Source organism: Monodon monoceros, unplaced genomic scaffold, assembly GCF_005190385.1.
Source record: "Monodon monoceros isolate NGI ecotype Baffin Bay Population unplaced genomic scaffold, NGI_Narwhal_1 Super_Scaffold_9, whole genome shotgun sequence".
Classification (NCBI taxonomy): Eukaryota; Metazoa; Chordata; class Mammalia; order Artiodactyla; family Monodontidae; genus Monodon; species Monodon monoceros.
The window spans coordinates 15,331,751-15,355,463 of NW_021703786.1; the positions used below are offsets into that span (position 1 = coordinate 15,331,751).

The 23,713-nt window shown below is 42.0% G+C and overlaps 1 protein-coding gene across 1 annotated transcript; it reads right to left on the reverse strand.

Annotated features, from left to right (window-relative positions):
* Positions 1–484: 484 nt before the first annotated feature.
* KPNB1 (karyopherin subunit beta 1) lies at positions 485–23,416 on the reverse strand. Its single transcript, XM_029211803.1, has 22 exons — positions 23,040–23,416; positions 22,878–22,936; positions 20,519–20,701; positions 17,851–18,051; positions 16,796–16,948; positions 15,076–15,135; positions 14,206–14,295; positions 13,744–13,854; positions 12,884–12,985; positions 11,423–11,647; positions 10,013–10,204; positions 9,079–9,209; positions 7,857–8,004; positions 7,438–7,509; positions 6,072–6,216; positions 4,415–4,497; positions 3,811–3,918; positions 3,282–3,425; positions 3,063–3,168; positions 2,295–2,409; positions 1,476–1,637; positions 485–757 (listed from the first exon to the last, which is right to left on the reverse strand). Coding segments are annotated over exons 1-22 (2,631 nt in total). The 5' UTR covers positions 23,080–23,416; the 3' UTR covers positions 485–756.
* Positions 23,417–23,713: the final 297 nt, after the last annotated feature.

Below are 23,713 nucleotides of genomic sequence, written 5' to 3' on the forward strand. Positions count from 1 at the left end.
AAAAAAAAAAAGAAAAGAAAAAACCCAAAAAACAAAACCTAAGAGCGTCTTTCCTTTTTTTTCGTCTTATATCTCTTGTGCTGCATCAGTAGACAGAACTTCAGTTAGTTTCATGAAATGCAACATCCTAACCTCTTTTTTTCTGGGAAAAAGAAACTGCAATGACTTGAAGTTGAGAATGTGGATACCGCCTCACTCACACACACTCATTCTCAGACTGTAAAGAATCCCTCACTCTCCTTTCAGCCAGCACGCATACAGTACCAGTACCACGTGGCAAAGGTACACCAAAGGTGGGCTTGAGACCCAGGCTCCATCTTTCTCATCAGTAGCAAAGGCCAGGATGCCTTTTACAACAAAGCACCACAGCTGAACTCAGTCCCTCCTCCTCTCCCCCAAACTAGTCATTCCACTCGGCACCGGCCAAAAGACAGAAAAGCTAGTTCTAGCCTCTCCTGGGAAGAGAGAGCTTCCTTTTTTTTTTTAAGTAAATCCACCATTTTTCTCTTTTCCAAGATGGCCGACATTATGGTTTTCTACGAAGTCAGTGATTACTTAGCTCACTAACAGCGCTGCTGTTGATGGCTGCAGCTGCTGCTGTGGCAGGATTTTCAATGTGGTGTGTTTTCAAGCCTCACTCACTCATCCTCTCATTCCCAAACATTCAGCATCCGTGCACACTCCTCACTTCCGGGTTTTTCAAAAGATTGGAGATTTCCAGTGGGGGTCTCAGGTTATCATCCCAATGGTAACAGATCTAAAAACAGATTGGAAAAAAGGTCAATTTTTGAAATCCCATATAGCCAGTAGAGCCAAACACCTCTCTGATTCCTACAATTAAGTGCTTATAGACCTGAATGGAATTTGTCAACTTCTCAAGGACTGATTATTTTTATTATTTTCCTATGTGCCATCTACCTGCTCTCATTAGCACTTACGAAGGGTAGGAAACTGAAAAGATAAAACTCAAAATAGCCAATTTTACTGAGATCTGTGGTGTAAGATAACTCACTAAGTGAGAGGAAAATAAATTAAAACTACATTTCAAAGCAGAGGTCAGACAACTCCGACTTTGGATATCTTCTGTAAAAGAAAGCAATGTCTCAAAGCACTGCAGTAAAGAAATAAAAGAACATGAGGAAAGAAATAAAGAGTAGAAAGAGAATTTTGGGAAAATGCCATTATCGATGACTTTATTAAGGTCCAAAATGATTTGGGGACTTCAGTTAATTCTAGTTATGTAATTTCTGTTCTTTATCACCATGAGGAACCAAAAATGTGGCTCAAGGAAAGATTGGCTGCCTGACCCTTCCACTAGTACAAGGCTGAGGAACAAAGGCCTGGCTCAGAAGCACTATATGGGAAAGAGTACAAAACAAAACACCTAAAGAAAGCCCTTGTCAGAACAGTCTAAAGAAAATGTACCTCCTCCCCAAGAAAGAAGAAGAAAGAGGGCAGTGGAGACAAGCTCTTACCAAGCTTGGTTCTTCAGTTTCCTCAGTTCTTTTGTTGCCCATGTAGCAAGGGTTTTTGCTTTGTTAGTCTTCGATCTCCGTCCTTCAGTTAACAGTTCATGGATCATTGGCCTAGCTTCTACTAATTTCAGTACATCCTTCCCAAATGCTGTACACAAGTCCCTGTGCAAAGTAAACACACCTGAAAATGGGCTCCTGGCCCTACAACAAGATCATGTTTAGAACCTTCTGAACCAGTGCTAAGCTAGCTATAGGTTTCTTGGTATTTACCTACTTTTTAAAGCTGGAAGAAATTTTAAAGATAAGTAAGTCGAACACCTGCCCTCAACAGATTAAAAAAATGAGGTCTAAAAAAGTAGAATAACTTACCCAAGGTTCCACAGCTAATTCATGGTAAAATGAGAACTAGACTCCAGGTCTTTGAGCTGCTCAAAACCAATGTTCTTTCTTCTAATGATACCTCAGAAACCCTCAGTAGAGGAGGCTAAACAGAGGCAATTTGTTGACCAACATCAGAATATGGGATGGACATAGATCTGATGCTGCTTCTATACCTCTGAGAGCTCACTTCATAAGACTTTGGTGGGGAGAAATTAGAAATCTGGAGGGTCTGAAATGAGATTAGAGCTAAATTCTGGAATGAATTATTATCTGAGAACTCAAAACAGGACATGATGGGTTCTATTAAAGAAAGACATCCCCTCTGTACCAAAAAGGTGGGTAATTGCCATCCAGGCTACTCTCAATATTCTTTACTACACGTCTTCTCATTTTCCGTGACACATTCTATTCAGCTATCAGAAGCAGGGTATAACCTACCCGATCAGTCCAGCAGCACAAGCTACTACTCCGTCTGTATGATCCTCATCTCCAGCAATGTGGTCAATGAAAGACAGAATAAATTCTACTCTGGGTTGTACCAGCATCACATCCGCTATAAAAGAAAGAGGTCTGATGAGGTTGTCCCACATTTGGCAGGACTATACCCTGTTTCAAAATTCCCAAATACTCTACTCCCATCAGGCAGGTTTTGGGCTGGAGAACTAGTTGCATACAGTTATACCAAATTGTTCTTCCTCAGATTAAGATGTCATTCTTCAAGTCAACAGAAGAGGCAGATACTCCTATTCTTATAAGCAGATATATATATCTGTAGAAGCACAAATGGAACCTTTCCTCTAAGCCTGTAATATCAAAGGAGTGAAGTACAAATATTTCCCCAATCAATAACAAAAACATCAGTTGATAGAGGAAATCTAATCCCCCCAATCCTTCAATTCAGATGCATGGTGGGGGTTAGGGAACTCCCACTCAGTGTTGGTACATATGCAACCAGCAGCAACAGCCCTGCTGGATCCCATCCCTTGCAATGCTCAAGAAATGTGAAGCAAGGTAGCTGAAGAAGCAGGGATCAGAAATAATAGTGTATATCTTCCCTCAAAGCTACTCCCTTCATTAGAGCACTGTTCCTCCTTCTCCTCTTCTTTTAAGCAATAGGTGTTAGTTTACAAGTAAACTACACAATGAACACACAGCCCATTTGGCTAAGTGCACACTGGACTAAGTCAACTGGGTTGTATACTCAACGGTGTACGTTCTCCTGGTCTCCCTTCAATCCCTGGACAATTCCAGTATAGGCTTCCAAGCAGCCTTCCCTTAGCTCATTCAGATAATCCACCATGTCATAGTCTGACTGTAAGAGAAAAAGAACAGAATCTCCATCATATCGATGGCCTTTAGTTGTATATTTGTCAAAAGTCCTGCTCCTCCAGTCAGGGCTGGACTTAAAGATAGCTTTAAACTTACCTTGTCCACCTGGGCTTGGGAGGCCTGCTGAAGAGTATTCAATACAACCTCTAGATATTTTTTAAACTCTCCACCAATAGCAAGGGCAATATCACCAAACACTGACAGAATCTGTGGCTTCACAGACCTGTGGACATTTTCATTCTGACAAGGAGAAAAAAAAAAAATTAGTTCTGTCCAAAGATTCAAAAAGCTTTTTAAAATAACCAACTACTGATATGTTTGGTATAGACCTTAAGGGACATACACAAAAATTAGCAATGCTTACCTCTAGATAGAGAGATTATATATTTACTTTTCCTTTGTACTTTACTGGTCCCCACCTGCCCCACTCAAGTTCCATGCAATGACCATGTGTTCCTTTAATTAACTTCACATCCTTAGGTTAGAATCATCTTGTGAAAATGAACAATTCCCTTCATAAGCCCACAGCCAACATTCTGGGACATATACATTCCCTGTCACGGATCTTGATGTTTAACCATCTTTCTAACCAATGGTAAATTAGATTGTGTGTATAGACACTCACCCCCAAGTTCTCCAGTAAGAGCTGCATCACCTCATCACAGAAAGGTAAGATGTTGGATTGCAGGGCACGGCATAAGTCTCCCACTAAGCCCACAGCCGCCAAACAAACCTGCCAAGAATCAAGAAAATGACCTCTAGAACAGAAAAGGCTGCCTGCAGGGGTAAGGCATGATTTTTTACCTAGCTACTGGTCCTTTATCACTTGAACCTAGAGTCAAAGAAGAAAAGACCCTTCCTCTCTCAGATTAGTTCATTTTTAAACAACCAATATGGCAGGAAGAGAACTAGGATTATCTAATCTATCATTAAGAAAGGACAGAAAAGACAATATTCACCAGGGATGGTGGTGGCAGAGGCAGATGGTTTACTGAAAACAAAACAAAACAAAACAAAACCCCTTCTTAGGGTGCTACTCTGATGTGTCTAATATCCTGTCCTTCACTGACTATTTCTAGTTCAGACACTCAGGGCAACAAAGTAGCTCAACCCTTGGGGTGATACACAGGGAAATACTACCTGGGCTACAGGATCCAGACTTTTGTACTACAATGACTACCAAGTATAAATGAGAATATAAATGTATTATTGTGAAAAGCACAGCTTACCTGGTACTCAGCATAATTTTTCAATCCAATGCCCAGGAAGGGTTTAAAGGCCTCCATGTACTTTAAGAATTCACCACCCAACACTGTAAAGAAACAAACTATTAGCACCACAGGATATCACAGAAGTGAACAAAAATAACCATCCTAGCTCTCCCAAAATGTATGCACTCCAGTCAAAAGTTAGGTAGAATGTGAGTTAATTACAGATTCTATCACAAAGACTTAGGGCTGCCTTGGACAAGCCAAATTCATAACTGCTAAAAGGGCCTAACTCTTATACCCTGGAGATAATGCCAAATCTCCACAGAGTGGGATTTCACTCTGGCTGAAACTACCAAGTGGTATGGCCCTCAAGGAATGCCAAGGTTAATTATGAATTGCCTGAGCTAGTGATATTGCCTCTTGTCCACCTCTTCATTGATTATAACATGTCCTCTTTGGAAGCCAGCTATTTTTTTGGCCTCGCCGGGCAGCTTGTGGGATCTCAGTTCCAACCAGGGATTGAACCTGAGACCACCAGGGAACTCCTGGAAGCCAGCTTGGTCTCTAGCCAATTCCATCAAGGACTTACTTAATAAGCCAGTCAAGAAAAGCTGTCTGGGTTTCATATCCAAATCAGCCACTCCAGGAACCAAAATCAACTTCTGTGCCCTGCCAGGGTAATCACATGTTGCCAGACCAGTTGCACATAGGCTCCTTATGCTAGAAATGGGTCTGCCTTAATAATACACCTTACAGGGCTTCCTTGGTGGCGCAGTGGTTGGGAATCTGCCTGCCAGTGCGGGGGACATGGGTTTGGGCCCTGGTCCGGGAGGATCCCGCATGCCGTGGAGTGGCTGGGCCCGGGAGCCACAGCTGCTGGGCCTACGCGCCTCACTGCAGAGCCCGTGCTCTGCAGCAGGAGAGGCCATTGTAGTGGGAAGCCCACGCCGCAGCGAGGACTGGCCCCTGCTTGCCGCAGCTGGGGAGGGGCCCACGTGCATCAATGAAGACCCAACGCAGCCAATAAAATAAATAAATAAATAAATAATTCTTAAAAAAAAAAAAAATACACCTTACAGACCACCACTGAAGAAGCATTCCAGTTTTCTGAAGTGCTCTTTAATGTGCTTTTAATGGCCTTTCAAGGAGCCTTAAGTCAGATATGGCTTCCCCAAAGCAATTCTGCATAGTTAGACATGTAACACCCAGAAAATCAATTAATTCCTAGAACTCGATGTTTCATTCCATTCCATACCAGGCACCATATTGCGTCAACCTGAATCCAAAGCATTACAACCCAAACCAGAAGGCACCAAGTGCCAGGAAAGAAAATAGAAACCTTTACTTCCTCCATGCTTTACAGGAGCCAAACCTCAATAAAGCAAGTAGACTTTAGGGGAAAGAAGAACCTGATGAATTTGAGGTAGGTAACAGTTCCCTCCACCCCCAGAAAGGTTGCCAATCTGAGTTGCAAATTGGCTCCCCATTCACTTCAAGGAGAGTAGCAAGGCAGTTATACACAAATTTACACTTATGTTCAATCCAGCTCTGAACTGACTCAATACCCCAATAAGTGAGAAGACGGGACTATGCTTTTTTGCAGTCAAAAATTCTTCATGGCCATTGATACTCTTGCATTCTAAAGACATTCCCTGCCCAATTTTGGCTCACTGACCTTCCACCAGTGTGCTAACTGCCATTAGGGCATCCTCTTGCACTCCCCCAGACCCAGCTGTGCTTTGGAACATCCTTAACAGGGAAGCCATGACCACATCAGAGATCTGCAAAGCATCTTGATGTTGCACTTTCCGGAGAACATTCTGTGAAATGAATAAGAGTTCAGAATCTGTTGATTCCAAACCCTTCAATCAGAACACCATACTTTTTTTTTTTTTTAAATCAATGAAGTCCCTAGGATTCTTTTTTTTGGGGGGGGGGGAGGCTTTTTATGCTCAGAAGTTTTGACAGTGCAAATCATCTACAATGAAACATACATTTAAATATCTCATCTATTTCCCAATTCAGAATACAAGGTGATCTTCCATAGTGCAAAAAGTCATCTCTTCTGTGTTTTATTTAAGTCTGACAAATCCTTGTCAGCAGCCTCCATAATCTAGTTGTACTGGAATGGCAGTTAAATTATTTCAGCTTTGAATAAGGACATGTCATATTAGAGTTCTTACTCATAAAACAAAAGAGCAACCCTTTCTATAGCCTAACCCATTTACAGATGATGGTCAAGAAACTGTCTTGATAAACTGAAACCCATCTGACTTTTCCCAATTCAATATTCCCCAAACCTCCCTCCCTACCCTTTAATTTGTTTCAACTAATGTTACTGGATCAGGAAAGACCTCTTAACAGTCATGTTTTAAAAAATTAAGTTTGGAGTAAAAACGAGAACGGAGTCATAGGTAAGATGACCTAGTCAGCATCACTCAATTCTAAAACCTAGTACCCACCTAAGCACTAGACAAGTTCCAAGGTTTTCCTGTTCTTGGATAAAAAAGGGAATAGCTCCTCAGCCACGCCATGACTCCAGTCACGAGCAAGGAGTTAACAGTTTAATTTTCCCAGTCTCTCCTCAGAAAAAGTCTACTGTGAACACCAAATACTATAAATTATAATAAAGTTTCCAAGAGCAATTGTTTCAAAAGATGATGGTAAAAACACAAGGCTGTATTTTTAGCTCAGTGAACCACAGCTGGGAACCAAATCTGACTGGGCTACACTTGGACAACCCAATGAAAACCAGACTAAAAGTTGCTAATACAAAATAGCTGCACAGCTGGGAGGACCATCACAAATGGAGTAGTTTCCTTCCCTACACTGTACAAAAGACAAACCGCATTTTTATGGACAGACAAGAAGGGAAAATGGGAAATTACTCTCCTAATCAATCAGACTAAGGCCTTTTGAGAAGAGCTTCTGACCACCATCATCTATAACATCATCTTCAGAGTTCTGTGTGTACATGAACTTGTCATCCTGAGATATGATTCTCTTCCCTGGAGCTATTAAGTGATAAGGCACCATCATACCTGAAGAGTTGCGCAGAGTAAAGACTGAAGGTCATTGAACTGGATCCTATCCGATGTGCTCTGGATATGCGACTACAAGAAAAAGAAGATCACGTTCTGAATAAACACCTTCTGAAAGGGCTTTAAACTCCCTCAATGCTTCCATTTTTGCTGGGTTTGCCAGGACCACTAAATAATCTTTACTGGTGCTAATGCAGGAAAATAAATAAGCTTATATACGTACATGGTGTTACACATGTATGAATAAACTGTAGCAAGCAATACAATTTTAAGTTGCAACAATTTTTGTATAAGCCTTATATCTTTCTGAAAACATATATGCTTAAGCACTGAAAAAAAAGAGAACAGTCTTGAAACTAGAGCTCTGTGTTAAGTACCACACCCTTCCCACCAGGAACCAGAAACGCCCTCAGTCTCACCTCCATCTGGAGCACCTGCTGTAGTCGTTCCATGATGACTAGAGTCGTTTTCTGAACTGCAGGGTAACAATCCTTGGCACTGTTTTTCACAATTTCCATTAGAGATTCATACGCAGAACTCCTCAGGTTGTTCTGGTGTCCATCAGGTCTGTAAGGAACAGACAGCAAAAATCGTAAAGCCTTAACGGAGAAAGGACAGAGAAGTCATTGTAATATAGAAACTCTCTCACTGAAAATAACCCAGAAACCGATATGGTTGCAGACTTGATCTGAGTTTGGCAAACACAATACAGCCTGGAACCAAATTTTCAATCTCTGAGCCAATGACTACGTTCAATATGGTTTCCAGACCTGTTTAAACTTTAGAATGGCCCTTTTGGAAATGGGCTAAAATTGTAGGAAAAATAGTTAAAAATGCTGAAGAACCCATGTGGATAATTGAAGAGGTTGCACAAGTAGCTATGAAAAAGACAACTTGGGAATTCCCTGGCAGTCCAGCGGTTAGGACTCCGCACTCTTACTGCCAAGGACCTGGGGTTCAACCCCTGGTCGGGGAACTAAGATCCCACAAGCCACGCGGTGCGGTCAGAAAAAAAAAAAAAAAAAAAAAAAAGGATATATCAATTGTCTTCATTCATCTGCGAGATGAAGAAATGAACTAGTTAAGCATGAAGAATTGATATACAGCCCTCTTCCTAATGGTTTCTTTCGAGCATGGCTTTAGGTATAGCTTACACAAAATCACAATAATTAAAGGCTGTCCCCAACTTATAACCCCTTCAAACTACATTTCCAAAACTACATTTCATTTATAAAACAACTGTATTTAATGCCAAGTTCCTCACCCAATATCATAAATTGTGTTTAGTAATCTGGTATGGCAACTAAATTCATAATGAGAGCTACTATTTCTCTTATACCATAATCAAATACTCCTATTAACTGTAGACACTGCGAAGGCACCTCTCTAGGTCAATTACTCTCTACCTGTAGAGAAATGAGACTATTTTCTGACCTTAGTTATAAACTGTACAATTCTAAGGTAGTCGAAAGTCTACATTTCTTTCCTCACTCTTATTTAAACAATCTAGAACAGGATTCTTTTAATTTCTCCTATTGCAATGTTTCTATGATTAGGTTAAACAGTCCCTACACAAGAGGCAAAAGGAGTTGGATGCAAAGACACCACTCATTTCACTCATTTCTGTGTAGTATCAGTTACCTGTCTGTGGTCTCCAAGAGCTTCTGAACTATGAGTTCAAAAGAAGAAGATAAGCAATAGGTAGCTGGTTCTTCCTGATCATCAGCTACATCTGCAGCTTCATAAGCAGCTTCAGCCAGACTGGAGAAAGCCTTAAACCCAGACAGAGTGAACATTAATTAAACTTCAAAAGAATCCCACTCCAGGATTACCTCATTTTCCCTTAAGACACCTTGGGCAGAGTTCCTTTCCAACTGATCTAAGAATAAACCAATGGCAGTGAATCCTCAATTCTTCCTATCCAGGTCATCTCAAGACAACTTAATATGTACAGCTACCCTTAAAATTAAATAAATGTATGTATGTACGTATGTTTCTTTATATTTTGTTTCTGCTGCCTAATAATCTACACACAACTCTCTAAGCAGCAGAGTATCTTCACCTACCACGAATGCCTGCCACTTCATTTCTTCTCTTTCCATCCACAGAAAGCCTCTTTATCCCACTCCTTCCTCATTTTACCTTCCTCCCCCAAACCCCAAAGGTCCCTAACAAACTACATTCAGCCTATACTGACTCAACACTGAGCTGCCTACCTTCCTTCCCTCATACCCCCTTCTCAGCAATGGTTACTTTTCATGGCCAGCAACTCTCTACCTTAATCAAAATTTCTTGTCCCCAAGCAACTGAAGAAAAAAAACCAAGTCCAGATAGTTTTCCCGCTGGCTTAACATGACTCTTCTAAATGGCTCGGGAACCAGTCACCATGAGACAACAGCTCCCACTGGGTCATGCAGCTCACATCTCCCCCACATTTTAATTGAAGAAATTAGAAAGGAGATGCTATTCAGAAAAAGCCTTCTAGTGAGGTAGACCCATTTCTCTCCCACACCTCCTACTTCCTTGCCAATAGCTTGGCCAACCTCCTTATCTCACCAGGAAGAAAATCCCTCACCCAGCACACATTTGAAGCCACTCTGGGTTCAGCACTGAGGCCCTCAATCAGACACTGCAGCAGGGGAGTCAAGTAGACATCATTGATGGCAGCTTCGGGAAGCAGTTCACAGATTCTGCCCACAGTCCATGCGGTTGTGTCTCGAACAACTACACTGGGGTCTTTCATTAATTCTATTAAGGTGGGCATAGCCTGAAAATACAACAGTTATTGGCAAAGCAAAACAAAGATTAAAGTTCATGCTGACTGATACCTCAGAAGAGGAAATACTGATGTCTGGAATTTAACTCAAAGTATCAAGATGGTTTTGTCATTTTATAAGACATGCTTATCAAATATCCAACAATATAATAAAAGTAACTGGAAAAGTGAAAAACTCCTCCTCTCTTCACCAAATCCCAATACACAGTTTTATTAAGAGTTTGGTATGAATACTTTCAGCAATCTTTACTGAATTACTCAGGCAGAGATCCCAGGATGCAGCTGTGATGGTATTTAGCTATTCCTGAACGGTTGAGGTCTATATACACTAAGCTCAATTAAAATGTACTCTTGGGCTTCCCTGGTGGTGCAGTGGTTGAGAATCCGCCTTCCAATGTAGGGGACACGGGTTCGATCCCTGGTCTGGGAAGATCCCACATGTCGCGGAGCAACTAAGCCCGTGCGCCACAACTACTGAAGCCTGCGTGCCTAGATCCCATGCACCACAACAGGAGAAGCCACAGCAATGAGAAGCCCGCGCACCACAACGAAGAGCAGCCCCTGCTCACCACAACTAGAGAAAGCCCACGCGTAGCAACTAAGACCCAATGCAGCCAAAAATAAATTTATTAAAAAAATATATGGAGAATTGTTTATGATATAGCATTTAGTGAAAAAACACATTTTAAAACTATTTGTACAGTAAGATCTCCATCCTGTTGCACATACATGCACACTGTTATCACTGGGCAATGGGATTAAAGGTAGCTTTTTCTTTTTGGCCTTTTCTGCATTTTTCAAGTCATATGATTTTTGTAATAAAAAAAGAAATATATTTTATGCCTCACTGACAGCAAATAGCTATCCACAAGTAATCTTTGTGGATAACTATTTACAGCTTTGTTTTTAAAATAAAGGCAAGGGCTTCCCTGGTGGCGCAGCGGTTGGGAGTCCGCCTGCCGATGCAGGGGACATGGGTTCATGCCCCGGTCCGAGAAGATCCCACGTGCCGCGGAGCAGCTGGGCCCGTGAGCCATGGCCGCTGAGCCTGCGTGTCCGGAGCCTGTGCTCCGCAACGGGAGAGGCCACAACAGTGAGAGGCCGGCGTACCGCAAAAAAATAAAAAAAAATAAAGGCAAATCTTCAAGCAAAAAGTTTAAATAAACAATAAATATCCCACTTTCCACTCACAAACTCCCTCAGCTTCACCTGTATAACTAGTGGTTTGAGCTGATTGGGCTCTGGTCCTTCCAAGATACAGCCGAAAGCCATCACTGCTGCATCCCGGTACCGCCAATCAGGGTTCTTGATGTGTTCCTTGATGAAGGGGAGGACGTGCGGGACAATGTCATCTTCACAGCAGGTGGCCAGGAGCATGAGGCACACCCCAGCTGCTTTGCAGGGGTTCCAGTCGTCGTCATCATCATTTTCATCCTAGTGAAAGAATGTGGCACTAATTAAGTTTTTGTTCAAAGAATCACTTTAACTCAAAAGGTCCTCTGACTACTCTCAAATATCATTACAACTTAAGCTTTGGGGAAGTAAATAAAATATAAAACCTTCATATCTTTATCCCTTCCACAAAGATTCATCACAGCACAGCCTTTGTTAAACAAGATGTAGATAGAGGGAAGATACTTCTTAGAACTATACAATGAGATGAACAAACTCCAACTACATGCAATAAGGATGAATCTTGAACACATAAAGTAAAAAGCAGGACAAAAGAATATATGCTACTTGATTCTAGTTATATAAAGTTCAAAATCTATGCAGTTAAAAGTGAGGGAGGAGTTAATGACCAGGAAGAAGACACTGGGGGGATGGGGGTGGGGAGTGTGGTTCTGGTGTGCTAGTAATTATTATTTCAATAAAAAGTTAAAAAAGATTCCATTCAGATCTCCCTTGAAACTAGAATTCAAGGTATATCCTTCTTATTGTGGCCGTTCACACCAGAGTAATTTAAGGCAGGCTGCTTATGCAACTTCAGAAAATTATATACCTAAAGAATGATTTGTTCCCAAAATGAGAAAAGCACAACAAAAATATACAAAAGTGAAAATACTAAGGTCAAAGATAGAAAAACAACAGCTGTAAAACTAAAAGATGAGATGAAAATTTAAGGGAACACCCAGTCCATTTCAAACTAAGTGTATCTCTATTTATCTTTCAAGATCGCTCTATTAAGAGGCATGTACTTCCCTAAAAACAAATTACATTCCTGTGTACGAAGAAATTTTGCAGTGCTCAAAGTTACAGCGTTGTTTCTTCAAAGCGCTGCCAGCTCTTTGATAATATTTCACATGCACCAGGGGAGATGAGGTGACAGAAAGAATCTTTCCAAACACCATACCAAGAAAAACTGTGATGCATGAAGCCAAAAGGGAACAATGGCAACCAAGATACACTTCTTGTAAGATAATTTCTCTACTTACTCATTAAACCCACATCCCTCATGAAGTCTTGCTACAGTTATTTTGTCAGGCTGATCAAAAACTATTCAGAGCCTAGAGGATCTTACAGATCCAGCTCAGCTCTTCCCGAGGCATCTATAACAGAACATCAACTAGTTCAAGAGTTGCTGAGTTCCTTCGTGGCAACTGTTCCACAGCAAACCAACCGTTAACAAGGCTTCACAGGTCACCTGGCTAGGTTTGGAAGGTAACTCACCTGTTTAGTTAGTGTCTGTGTGAGGATTGGAACCAGGTACTGTAGTGCTCCCTTGGCATAAAACTTGCTGGTGTGCTCAGGGGGCCGTCCTTGTTCTGCTGCCTGAGGAGAAACATAAAGCAAATTCTGGACAGCAGCAAACAAGCTATGATACTAAAGGCATACAGTGAGAGCTGCCCACAGGTCTGTACAGAAATACATGGAGCACATGGTAACAGGCAGTGTGTGTGGTCTTTGGAGGCGCTCATTTTTGGGCTACTTCAATGAGATTCTTTTAGGCCATACATATAATCTACCTTAAAGGACCAAGGCAACCTTAAGAATTATATTCTTTTTTCACTAAGTGACCTCTGGATGAAGAGATGTATGAAGCTTACATAAAGATGCCAAAGATTGTGCTTTTTGTAGGACATAAAGACAATCAAGGTTGGAAACAAAGCTTGAATTTGAATTTGTGAGTGCAGAATTAACCCCTTTCTCCGTATTTAATTCCTTCACCAGAGTTAGTAAGCTATCAATTATACATCCCATGCTTGCATTAGGCCTTCCAAAAGAAAATAATTCAGCATCAGATGTCACCTGGTTAAAATGTGAATTCCTGCTGCCCCCTTGTGTTCACAGTACTAGTATTTTCAACAAATCCTGACTGGTAAAAACAGGAGATGCTTCATTCCTGATCTGTCTCCCTCATGAAGGCCTTTGGCTAGCAGAAAACCCCAAATCTCTACAAATGGAGATACCCTCTAAGCCCGGTCATAATAAAGCTCTCCCAGAGGAAAAATAATATCCACAAAAGAGGTAAGTCCCAAAGCCCAGTCAGAATGACAGCTCTCCCACCACGTGGACTCTCCCAGGCTCACCTCTGAAGCTTCAATGGCCAAGTCCATTTCCTCATCACAGACATTGGACCAGAATTCTATCCCTTGTAGGGCCACCTCATCAATGTCACTTTTCATTGCTTCAATTGTGATCTTAAGAGAGAAAACACAACACCCCAGGCCCCAAATAAGTGCTGGTTCAAGTTCGACCCCTCCTATAACCACAGATACTCAAGTTTCAAAAATGTAGATTTATGAAAGCTAGGTCTGAAATGAAAGGTAGGAAAAAGAAAGAGATTTTTAAAATATACTCTTCTTATTAGTACAAAGGTAGCACAAGTTTTCTTGGCACACTGCTGATGAACTTAAATCTAATACACAGACTCAGGGAATTTCCTTGATTTCACAACATTAAATAATTACAGAACTGACGAAACATCAACTAAGAATAATGGACTTTTGCAATCAGCTCTATGCTCAACTACATAAAATAAAAATACTTACTGCAAAAAGAGCAGGACCCATATATGTCTCCATGTACTGATAATATAAGGACATTATCTTCACCAGATTCTGTAAGGCAGCCACTCGTACCTTTTGCAAACATCAGATTAAACAGTTTACTATTTAGTTTAATAACAATGCAATCTGACAAAGGGAAATAACCACTTCACTCAAATGGGTTAATAATCTATAGGGTCAATTGAAGTGTATTTCCTTTCCTTCTTTTTTACTTTAAAAGTATCTGTGGAACCCCTGGCAGGACTAAACTCACTAACGCCCTCAGACTGGATGTTACTTCCACCGGCTTCAAGGGTCAAGGTTTAGGTTACTGCAATAGGAAAGCTGTTTCAATGGCTACAATGGAAAACAGTCACTTGAACAACCTACAGCAATTAAATAGCAAGGCTGGGCTTCCCTGGTGGCGCAGTGGTTGAGAGTCCGCCTGCCGATGCAGGGGACGTGGGTTCGTGCCCCAGTCTGGGAAGATCCCACATGCCGCGGAGCGGCTGGGCCCGTGAGCCATGGCTGCTGAGCCTGCACGTCTGGAGCCTGTGCTCCGCAGCGGGAGAGGCCGCAACAGTAAGAGGCCCGCGTAGCGAAAAAAAAAAAAAAAAAAAAATAGCAAGGCTGATCAAAAACCATTTCTCCCTTAAATCTTTTTTAAGAAGGTGACAACTTCCATCATGTTAGCTTTCCAAGGACTATTCTTCCCTCTTCTCCAATTCAGTGAAGAAAAATTCTTATTTAATAACAGTATTAGTCAAACCTATTTTTGAAGTCACCAGATTCCAACATTTCAAACTACTATGCTAGAGTTAGCATTTCCTAGGAAAGACAGAAGACAAATTTTTCACACGACCTCTCACTTACCCTTGTATCTGGACACTGTGTGGCTTCACAGACCACCTGCATAATAAAGTGCCTTTCGGACTGCAAAAGAATAAAAATAAAGAAAATGAGAAGAGTATAAACCACATATATGAAGATTACTAGACTATCCCTTCAAAGAAAACTCCCACTCCCTCAGGGACCCACACAACCCTGGACCAATCAAGCAGGTTTTCCCGACACAGTAATGGGACTATGAAGGCTCTACAGAGTTTGCCCCCAGTGTCTACTATATGACCTGCCCTCTAAGGAGGTCCTGAATCTTTTAACCTCCCAAATGACCTTCACTAACAAGACTTGAGGAAGGAAGCATACAGGAAAATGTAGGTCACAGGATTGAAATAAAGATGGCTAAAACAAAACAAAAAACCCCCCTACAATTAGGAAAACCCCCTTCCTTGTATTTAAGATTTAAGAGAGGGACTTCCCTGGTGGTCCAGTGGCTAAGACTCTGCACTCCCAATGCAGGGGGCCCGGCTTCAATCCCTGGTCAGGGAACTAGATCACGCATGCCGCAAGTAATATCCCACATGCCGCAACTAAGACCCGATGCAACCAAATAAATAAATAAATATTTTTTAAAAATTAAAAATAAAAAAAAATAAAATTTAAGGGAATTCAAACAAACAGATCAAATGTGGTAAGATACAGGAGAAGACTAATGAACTACATTTTCCAAGCAATTAGAATTGCAGTTTGCTTTCGTTTCTTAGACCTCCCTACTTTGTCCACTCTAAGGCCAAGAAAAGGCAAAAAGCCCAACTAAAGCGTCAACAAACGTGCAAAAATGCTTTCAGGCTCTATCACCCAGCAATCGACTTCTGGGTATATATCCAAAAGAACTGAAAACCACTTCTCAAAGATATATTTGTACACCCATGTACACAGCAACACTATTAACAACAGTCACAAGGTGGAAGGAAGCAAAACAAATGCCCATCAACAAACGAATATAATGGAATTATTATTCAGCCTTAAAAAGAGAATTCTGACACATGCTATAACATGCATGAACCCAAGACATTATGCTAAGTGAAATAAGCCAGTCACAAAAAGACAATTCAAATACTGTATGATTCTACTAACATAAACTGTCTAGGGTAAACAAACTCATAGAATCAGAAAGTATAAAGGTGATTGCCAGGGATTGTAAAGGGGAAAATGGGGAGTTAATATAATTTCAGTTTTGCAAGATGAAAAAGTTCTGGAGATTGGTTGCAAAACAATGTGCATATACTTAACACTACTGAGCTTTACACTTAAAAATGGTTAAGATGGCAAACTTCATTTTATTGTACATTTTAACACAACTAAAAATAAATAATAGGGGGAAATACTTTCAGGCAAAATAAACTTTATTAATTTTCAAAAGCACTTTCCTAAGGAAGTATGAAACAGCCCAATTTGCATAATATTTTTTAAAAAAATCCCAAAGCATACTCACACTTTGGACTGCAAAAGGGAAAACCTAAACCTAGAAACATTTTAGATCACATTATTCCCAAAAGCCTGATGAGAAATGGCAAACACCTACTCCATGGCCGTTTCACACAACACAAATCTTAACTAGATGGGAAATAAATGCTTCTAAACAAGATGGTACCTTCTAAGTCATAAACTTAAAACAAAACAAAACAAAACTTTCATTTAACTCTCACGCCTCACCCTCTGAACCTACACCTTTTAATCAAGAGACACTTACCTCTTTGTCAAAGTTTGCTTTGGTGAACTCCAGTGAGTTCAGGAGTGCATTAGTAGCCGCTAGCTTCACATTATTACTAGGCTCTTCTTTCCTCATCCCCTGGATTATGGCAGTCAGAATCTCATTGGATTTATCCTGTAGCTGCTCTGGGTCCTGAAACAGCAGAGAAGTGCAGTGAATATAATAACTGAGCTCATGACTAATCAGCAGTCCTTTCAACTGTAAAAGCCGTTTGAGAGAGTAGCATGAGACTTTCCTGATCTTTTCCCACACATTTCCATTTAGGGACAAACCACCTGCAAAATATCCCAGGGTCTGGTAGTCCAAAATTGAACTGAAACAAGTTAAACTCATCAACTTCATCTCTGCTTCTTAGCATAATGACTCTGGGCATGAAGTAATGCTGGCTTTTTTTTTCCCCTTCTGTGCAAATGGAGATGGCAGTCTGGTGTTTTTTTCCAGGCCATCTGTACCAACTGAAGTAAAGCTTCAGAACATCTGAGGACCAAGGATCAACACCTGGGCACATCTATGGAGTCTAAGTCCAGGTCAAGTGCTGTGGACTTCTTTGCTTCATCAAATCTGTATATCAAAACAGACACCAAGAGTAGTAACCTCAGCAGCAACAACAGTCCTAGGAGGGCTGCATTTAACATACTGTGTTGTGGCTCCAGTGGTTAAACCACTACAGCAAAAGCTGGCAAACTGTTTCTGTAAAATAGTAACTGAAAAAGTAACACAGCACCCTTGGTACATTGAGGATCTTCAGAAAGCGATCAGATCAAGGAGAGGAGAGAATATCTATGCCCCTCCATACAGGGATTTCCATCTTGAGTTTGTAAACCTTAAGTCTCTTTCCTTTAGGGCATGCTTAGCAATATGAGGATAAATTAACTATCTAAATACAGAAGTCTAAAATAACAAATAAAGCAGCCCTACTTTCAAAACACTCTGCAATAGCTTGGTTTTCTTCATGATGATAAAGAATAATTCTAATACCATGCATGTTACAACTAGAGGGAATCAGAGGTATATAAGTTAGATACAGCACTTACTATATCTTGGCAAATGTAACCAATAGCTTCCAATGTCGACTCTTTCATGTGCTCTGTGCTGTTGGGGTTTGTGACATTGGCCACCAGCTGAGGAATGAGTTCTGGCCATTGGTTCACTGGGATCTCTGCACAAGCAATACCAGCCACACACTGCGAGGCAGAACTAGGCCGGTAAGTTTCTGTGCCCAAAGTCTGCAAAACCTGTACACAGGTACACACGCAAAAAGACAAAAGATATCAATTTTAATACTACTTGAATATATTTTGCCTACCAGCATACCTCTTACATCAGTCTCTGAATTTTCTATAATACAGAAAAGTAGGAAAAGGCATATACAGTATAGGCCACCTGTTGGGAAAACAGCCAGCCTCAATACCAACAGCAGCACAATCAACACTGCCCCAGAGGCTAGAAATGAAACCAATTATCTCCTACTTCCAAATGGAATCTCCAAAGCCAGATACCTCACCTCAGTGTTCAACACAAGGTGAGAAAGTAGCAAAGGCATAGGTACAGATAAAGAATGAAGCCACAACTGACCCTGGGTTAATCATTACCATGATCAGCTAATTCTGTCAATGAACTCACTAAGAATCACCAGTCCACTCAAAAGGCAAACAGTTAACTGTTCCTGGCATGAACGCAGGACAAAGAGTAGCTGCCAGATATTCAGGCCAGCTCTGCTGACTAGGTCAGGTCACTTAGTATCCTGCTTTGTAGCTAATAATAATGAAATCCCCATCCTTCCCCCTTATACGGTATATCATCAGCCCTGCCCACTCCCAACAGCTCTACCCAATAACAGTTCTGATTGATTCTAAATGAAGGTTTTGCTCCCTAGGGCTACCAGAGCTAGACTGGACTTTAAGAAAGACTGTTACGGGGAAGGGGGCAGGGAGCAGGGATGAGATGAATTGTCCAAAAGGGCAGGGGTTGAACAGGTATTAATCCAAGTCTGACTAAGAAATCCAGGGTGCCTTTATACTGTATTGCACCATCTCCTAGTACATACATGAATCCCATTCTATCTTTAGCTTTTCTCTTTTAAATTGCTTCTAGAAGACCATTAATTAATATTACTTGAGGTGATTTAGAGACTACAAATGTCTAAATCCTGAGTACTGAAAGTTATTTTTTTAAAACTAGGGGTGACCCTAATGATAATAGTCAATTATCAGAAATAAGAGGAGTAAGAAATTAGCTCTCAACTGTGTCCAGACCCACATTTTAAAAAATAACCACCAGCACTGAAAAAGTATTACCAGATGTGCTATGAAAGGGAAAAAAGCCCAAGATAACTATTTTTTTCATGCATGAAAGCTCAATAATGTCTATACAAATTCTTACTCAAAAATTTTAAATTTGGTGTTAGGATTGATGTGCCCCCCTCCAAAGTCAACTACAGTTCCAATCATGTCTTCTCTCATTTACTATTGTGTAATTTGAGGAAAACGAGAAATTGAATGAATACAGTTAAGTACCAAGATTTCCAGTGATTATGGGACTTCCCTGGTGGTCCAGTGGTTAAGACTCCACCCTTCCACTGCAGGGGCATGGGTTCAATCCCTGGGTGGGGAACTAAGATGCCACATGCCACACAGCGAGGCAAAAATACAAAAACAAACAAACAACAACAAAAGATTTCCAGTGATTAATGGAATAAACTTCATTTATATCAAATTACTGAGAGGAGAATTAAAATGTTATTATATAAGGAAACCCAATGTGGACAGAAATAGCTCTACATATTCCAAAGAAGATTCAAAATAAGTTGGCTTTTGTAACCTAGTTTCCCGTCATGAGTTCCTCCATGCAAGAGTGAAGAGGGAAGGAGGTACATAATTAGAAAGAGAAGTTACTGCCGTAAAGAGCACTAATTTACCTAATGCTGACACCCAGAACCAGGAAACAGAAGATTGATGTGCAGAACCACGACTAGCACAAGTACAGACGCAGAAATCCCCCCACTGATTTCTCCTCAAATACCAAGGACCAACTGATGACTGCACAGATGTTTGACTTACTACTCTCTGTGCCTTATCCATGTAACACAGGCCACTAAAGAACCCAATTAAAAAAAAAAAAAAAAAAAAAGCATATACGTCCATATATTCTGAAGTTCTTTGCTGCAGCAAGAATTATGGATTTCTAATTCACCAAGCAAATCACAAGAACTCCATAATACAACGCAACAAGTGACATTCAATTTTCCTCAAAAAAATAAATAAATAAAAACTAAAAATCCATCAGCTCACTTTTTAAACACCTTGACAAAAAGCCAGATGTCTCTAGAAGTTTCTCATTATTTGCTAAGTAGATAAAAACGTGATTAATGTCATAATCTTATTTCACAAACTCTTTGGGCTTGAAAGCCCAGGAGATCATTTAATTCCCCTTCTGACTCCACAGTGCCATGCCTAAATCACCAAACAATGAGAACTATCTACAGGAGAAGTTCAGCAAGAGCTAAGTGTTAGTTAACTAAGCTCTAAATCACTTGGATAAAGGCAGTTTGAGAAAGAAGACTTGTATCAAATACATTTTTTACCTTCAAGTTAAGTTTAGATCCCAGACATCTATTGCACTGTCAGCTCCTTCCCATGTAGATGACCAAAGAACTGACATTCCCCAGGCTAGTGTGACCAAAAGGAGATGAAAGCTACTTACATAATTTTTGACTTCCCGTCGAGCATTAGCATCAATAGCAAGCCACCTCTGCTGGTACTGTGTCTTGATATCTGGATCTTTAGATGTCAAAGAATTCTTGATTTGTAGACCAGCTGCAACTCTGGCAACCTGACTGTTTCCTGGATTTGCCAGCACTCTGGACAGTTCCACAAGGAAAGTGGGCTGTTGAGATGTGAATGAATAATACCTCTTAGGAATTTTACCAATTGAGAATAGCACCAAAAAACAGGGGAAAACCTAAAATTTTTAGGACATATAATATTTCGGAAAATGCCAAAATATCTACTTCAAGATTCCTATAAAAATGTTATTTGGTACATGAGGAAGTCATCCATCTTCTCACACAGACTCAGCATTTAACAAGGAGTTACAGGTTTTCCTATCAACATCAACTAAGAGTGCCCAAATCTTCACATCAGATCCCCCAGAATTAAAGTAAGCTTGACAATCTGGTAGAGGATTCTTCTTCATACCTAGAACAAAACCCGGTACTCAGTAAGTTGTATTTGTTAAATGAATATGTTATGACAGGGTAGAAAATAAAATTGTTACTTTTAAAATTTAGATTAAAAAAAATCTTGGTCCAAAAAGAATGACACCCAGGGTGGCTTTTGATCTCATGGAAGCAGGTTATAAGAGAGGGAAGTACTTCTAAATGTAAAACATAGACTTGGGAGGCTAGTGTTCTCTAGTTTACAGTGTTTCAGCAAAATGATAACAGTGAAAAAAGATTTATAAGGAAAAAGTGATAACAAATATTTAGAAATAGGGGGCAACTGAAAAGATAAAAATGTCAAGGAAAATGACTTCATGTTTAATAGGCAAGAGTTAACACACTAAAGGTGTGTTATTAACAATTCCTTGAGTTGTTCCTATTCTTGAGTTGTTTAAACATTACTGTAGATTCTTGAAAAGTATACTCAATCTTTTGTACTGCTCAGGTCCCCAATTCGGTTTAAAAATTTGGTTTAAAAATTTTAACACACACTAGTCTTCCCTGCAAGAAGCTCTCTCCAGTGGAAGAGCTAACAGGAAAAACTAAAAGCAGATACTTTACCACTAACAAGTCCTCCAACCACAGTGGGTTTTATTAATTATATACCACTAAAGAATGTTAGGAATGTTGGGAATTAGATAAAATGTTAGGAATACGAGAAAAGGCTCCTTGCAAATTTAGCAAAAGAAGAAAAGAGGAATATATACCAAGTGCAAATATTATCAGTCTATACTAGTGGATAAAAATCTTTTCTATGGAAAGTTAAGGATAAAAAGATTGGTAGTAAAAACTAACACATGGAAAGGCAAAAAAACCCACAAAAAACACGAAACTCCACAAAACACAAAAAACCCAAAAACCATTCAAAGGCAGTTTGTATAAAATAAAAATACACCTTGTCACTTTTTTTTCTTGCGTTATTTTGCCTAAGTAACACAAAAGAACACATCTGGTTACAGTGAACTATTACCTTTAAAAGATGTCTAGTATCATTCACCCTTCCCTCTGCTCCCCATCCCCCCCAACAGGAGGGAATCCAAAGAGAAACATTACTGGCACATAGATTGTTTCAATCAATACATCTCACAATTCTATACAGAGATCCAGTCTCTAGGAGACTTAACATTCATTTGCTCTGTACCCTTTAAATTTGAAAATATGAAAAACGAGGAACTTTCCTCTGGAAACAGGCCCGATCTCAAGGATGAGCCTCACCCTGTTATCTGGGTGCAGATTTAGTCTCTACTGATCCGGGGGTCCGCGGGGGGGAAATACAAAAACCCGGGTGAGGGATACCCAGTCAAGAAAGGGAGAAACACTGCCGGAAATGGGTTAAGAGGCATTCGGGTGCAGGCCTGGCCTTGAGCACAGACCAAGGGAGACTGGAAACGGTAGAGCTCTGGGAAGTAGACGGACAATCACAGGGGCCACGGGACAGGAAGGAGAAGCCGGCCCCGGTACGAACAAGGCGGGCGGCAGGGTTCGTAGCTTCCACATGGCCCCTAGGCCCGGCTCCCCCACCCCCACCCTTGCTGAACACGCAGCGCCGCGCAACCTAACCTCCCCTCCCTCCCTCTTTCTCCCTCCTGCTGCACCGCCGCCCTCAGGCTGCACGCCGATTGGGTGGCAGTCACCCCGGCGCGCCGCGCCATTGGCCAGATGCCGGGCCCGGGGCGGGACACACCCACCGGCTTCCCGATGGCGGGGTTAGGTTGGACGGGGGGGGAGGGGACGGGATGGGGCGGGGTGGGTTCCCGAGGCCTGGGCCTCCGGGAGGGCGGGAAGGCCCGCATGCAGGGGATGGGGAGACGGCGGGATGGCGGACGGCGGGGTGGCACGCACCAGGTTCTCCACGGCCGCACGCTCCAGGAACTTCTGCGCCGCTTCCAGTTCCAGCCGATCTGGGGGGAAGGAAAGTGGGAAAGGGGACAGGGTCAGAGGGACCAGGGCTTCCCCTCCCCCCACCCAATCACCTCAGTTCGACCCCCGGCCCCCGCGTCCTACCGGGAGACACGGTCTTCTCGAGGATGGTGATAAGCTCCATGGCGGAGGTGGTGGCGGCGACTCCTCTTAGGACGACGGCCCGGCCTCTCGGGCGGCGGCTCTAACTGGGGATGGGGGTTGGGGGTCGGGTGGGTAGGGAGGGTGGGGTGGGGGGCGGGGGTCACCACAAGCCCATTCACCGGCTCCCTCTTGGTAGTCGCTCCAGCTCCCCTTCCTTCCTCCTTTCCGTCTTTCCTCCCTCCTAATTTGCTACTGGCGGCGGCGGCAGCTGCTCCTCTGACGGCGGGGGAGGGACCCCGGGGGCAGCTCAGAGCGCGGCTGGTGCTCGGGTGGCGGAGGGAGAAAGAAGGGAAGGGAGGCTGTGAGTTAACGGCGGCTCGCAGGGAGGGAGAGAGGGGGAGGGAGGAAGGCGGAGGGATATTCGGGCCGGACCTCTCCGCGGCGGCACCGCGCTACATGTCGATTGGCTGCCGCTGTGGCCACGCGGAATCCCCAATTGGCCAGGCGGTTAGCGTTGAAGGGCCGCCCTGCGCCCATTCGCTCGCTGGTTTCAAGGCCCGGGGTTGGCTGGGCGGGCAGCAGGATGGGGGTGCGGATTGGCCGAGGGGCGGGAGATTGGGGTGAGGCCGGCCAGAGTCTGCCGCTGATTGGATTGGCCTGGTAAAGGCCGTAAG

Excerpts from the sequence above, each read along its gene's own strand:
- KPNB1 (XM_029211803.1), bottom strand. The coding sequence starts at position 23,079 with ATGGAGCTTATCACCATCCTCGAGAAGACCGTGTCTCCCG. Across the intron at positions 22,937-23,039 it reads CGAGAAGACCGTGTCTCCCG|ATCGGCTGGAACTGGAAGCG; the intron begins GTAGGACGCGGG and ends CCTTCCCCCCAG. Across the intron at positions 8,005-9,078 it reads CTCTTGGAGACCACAGACAG|ACCTGATGGACACCAGAACA; the intron begins GTAACTGATACT and ends TGTTCCTTACAG.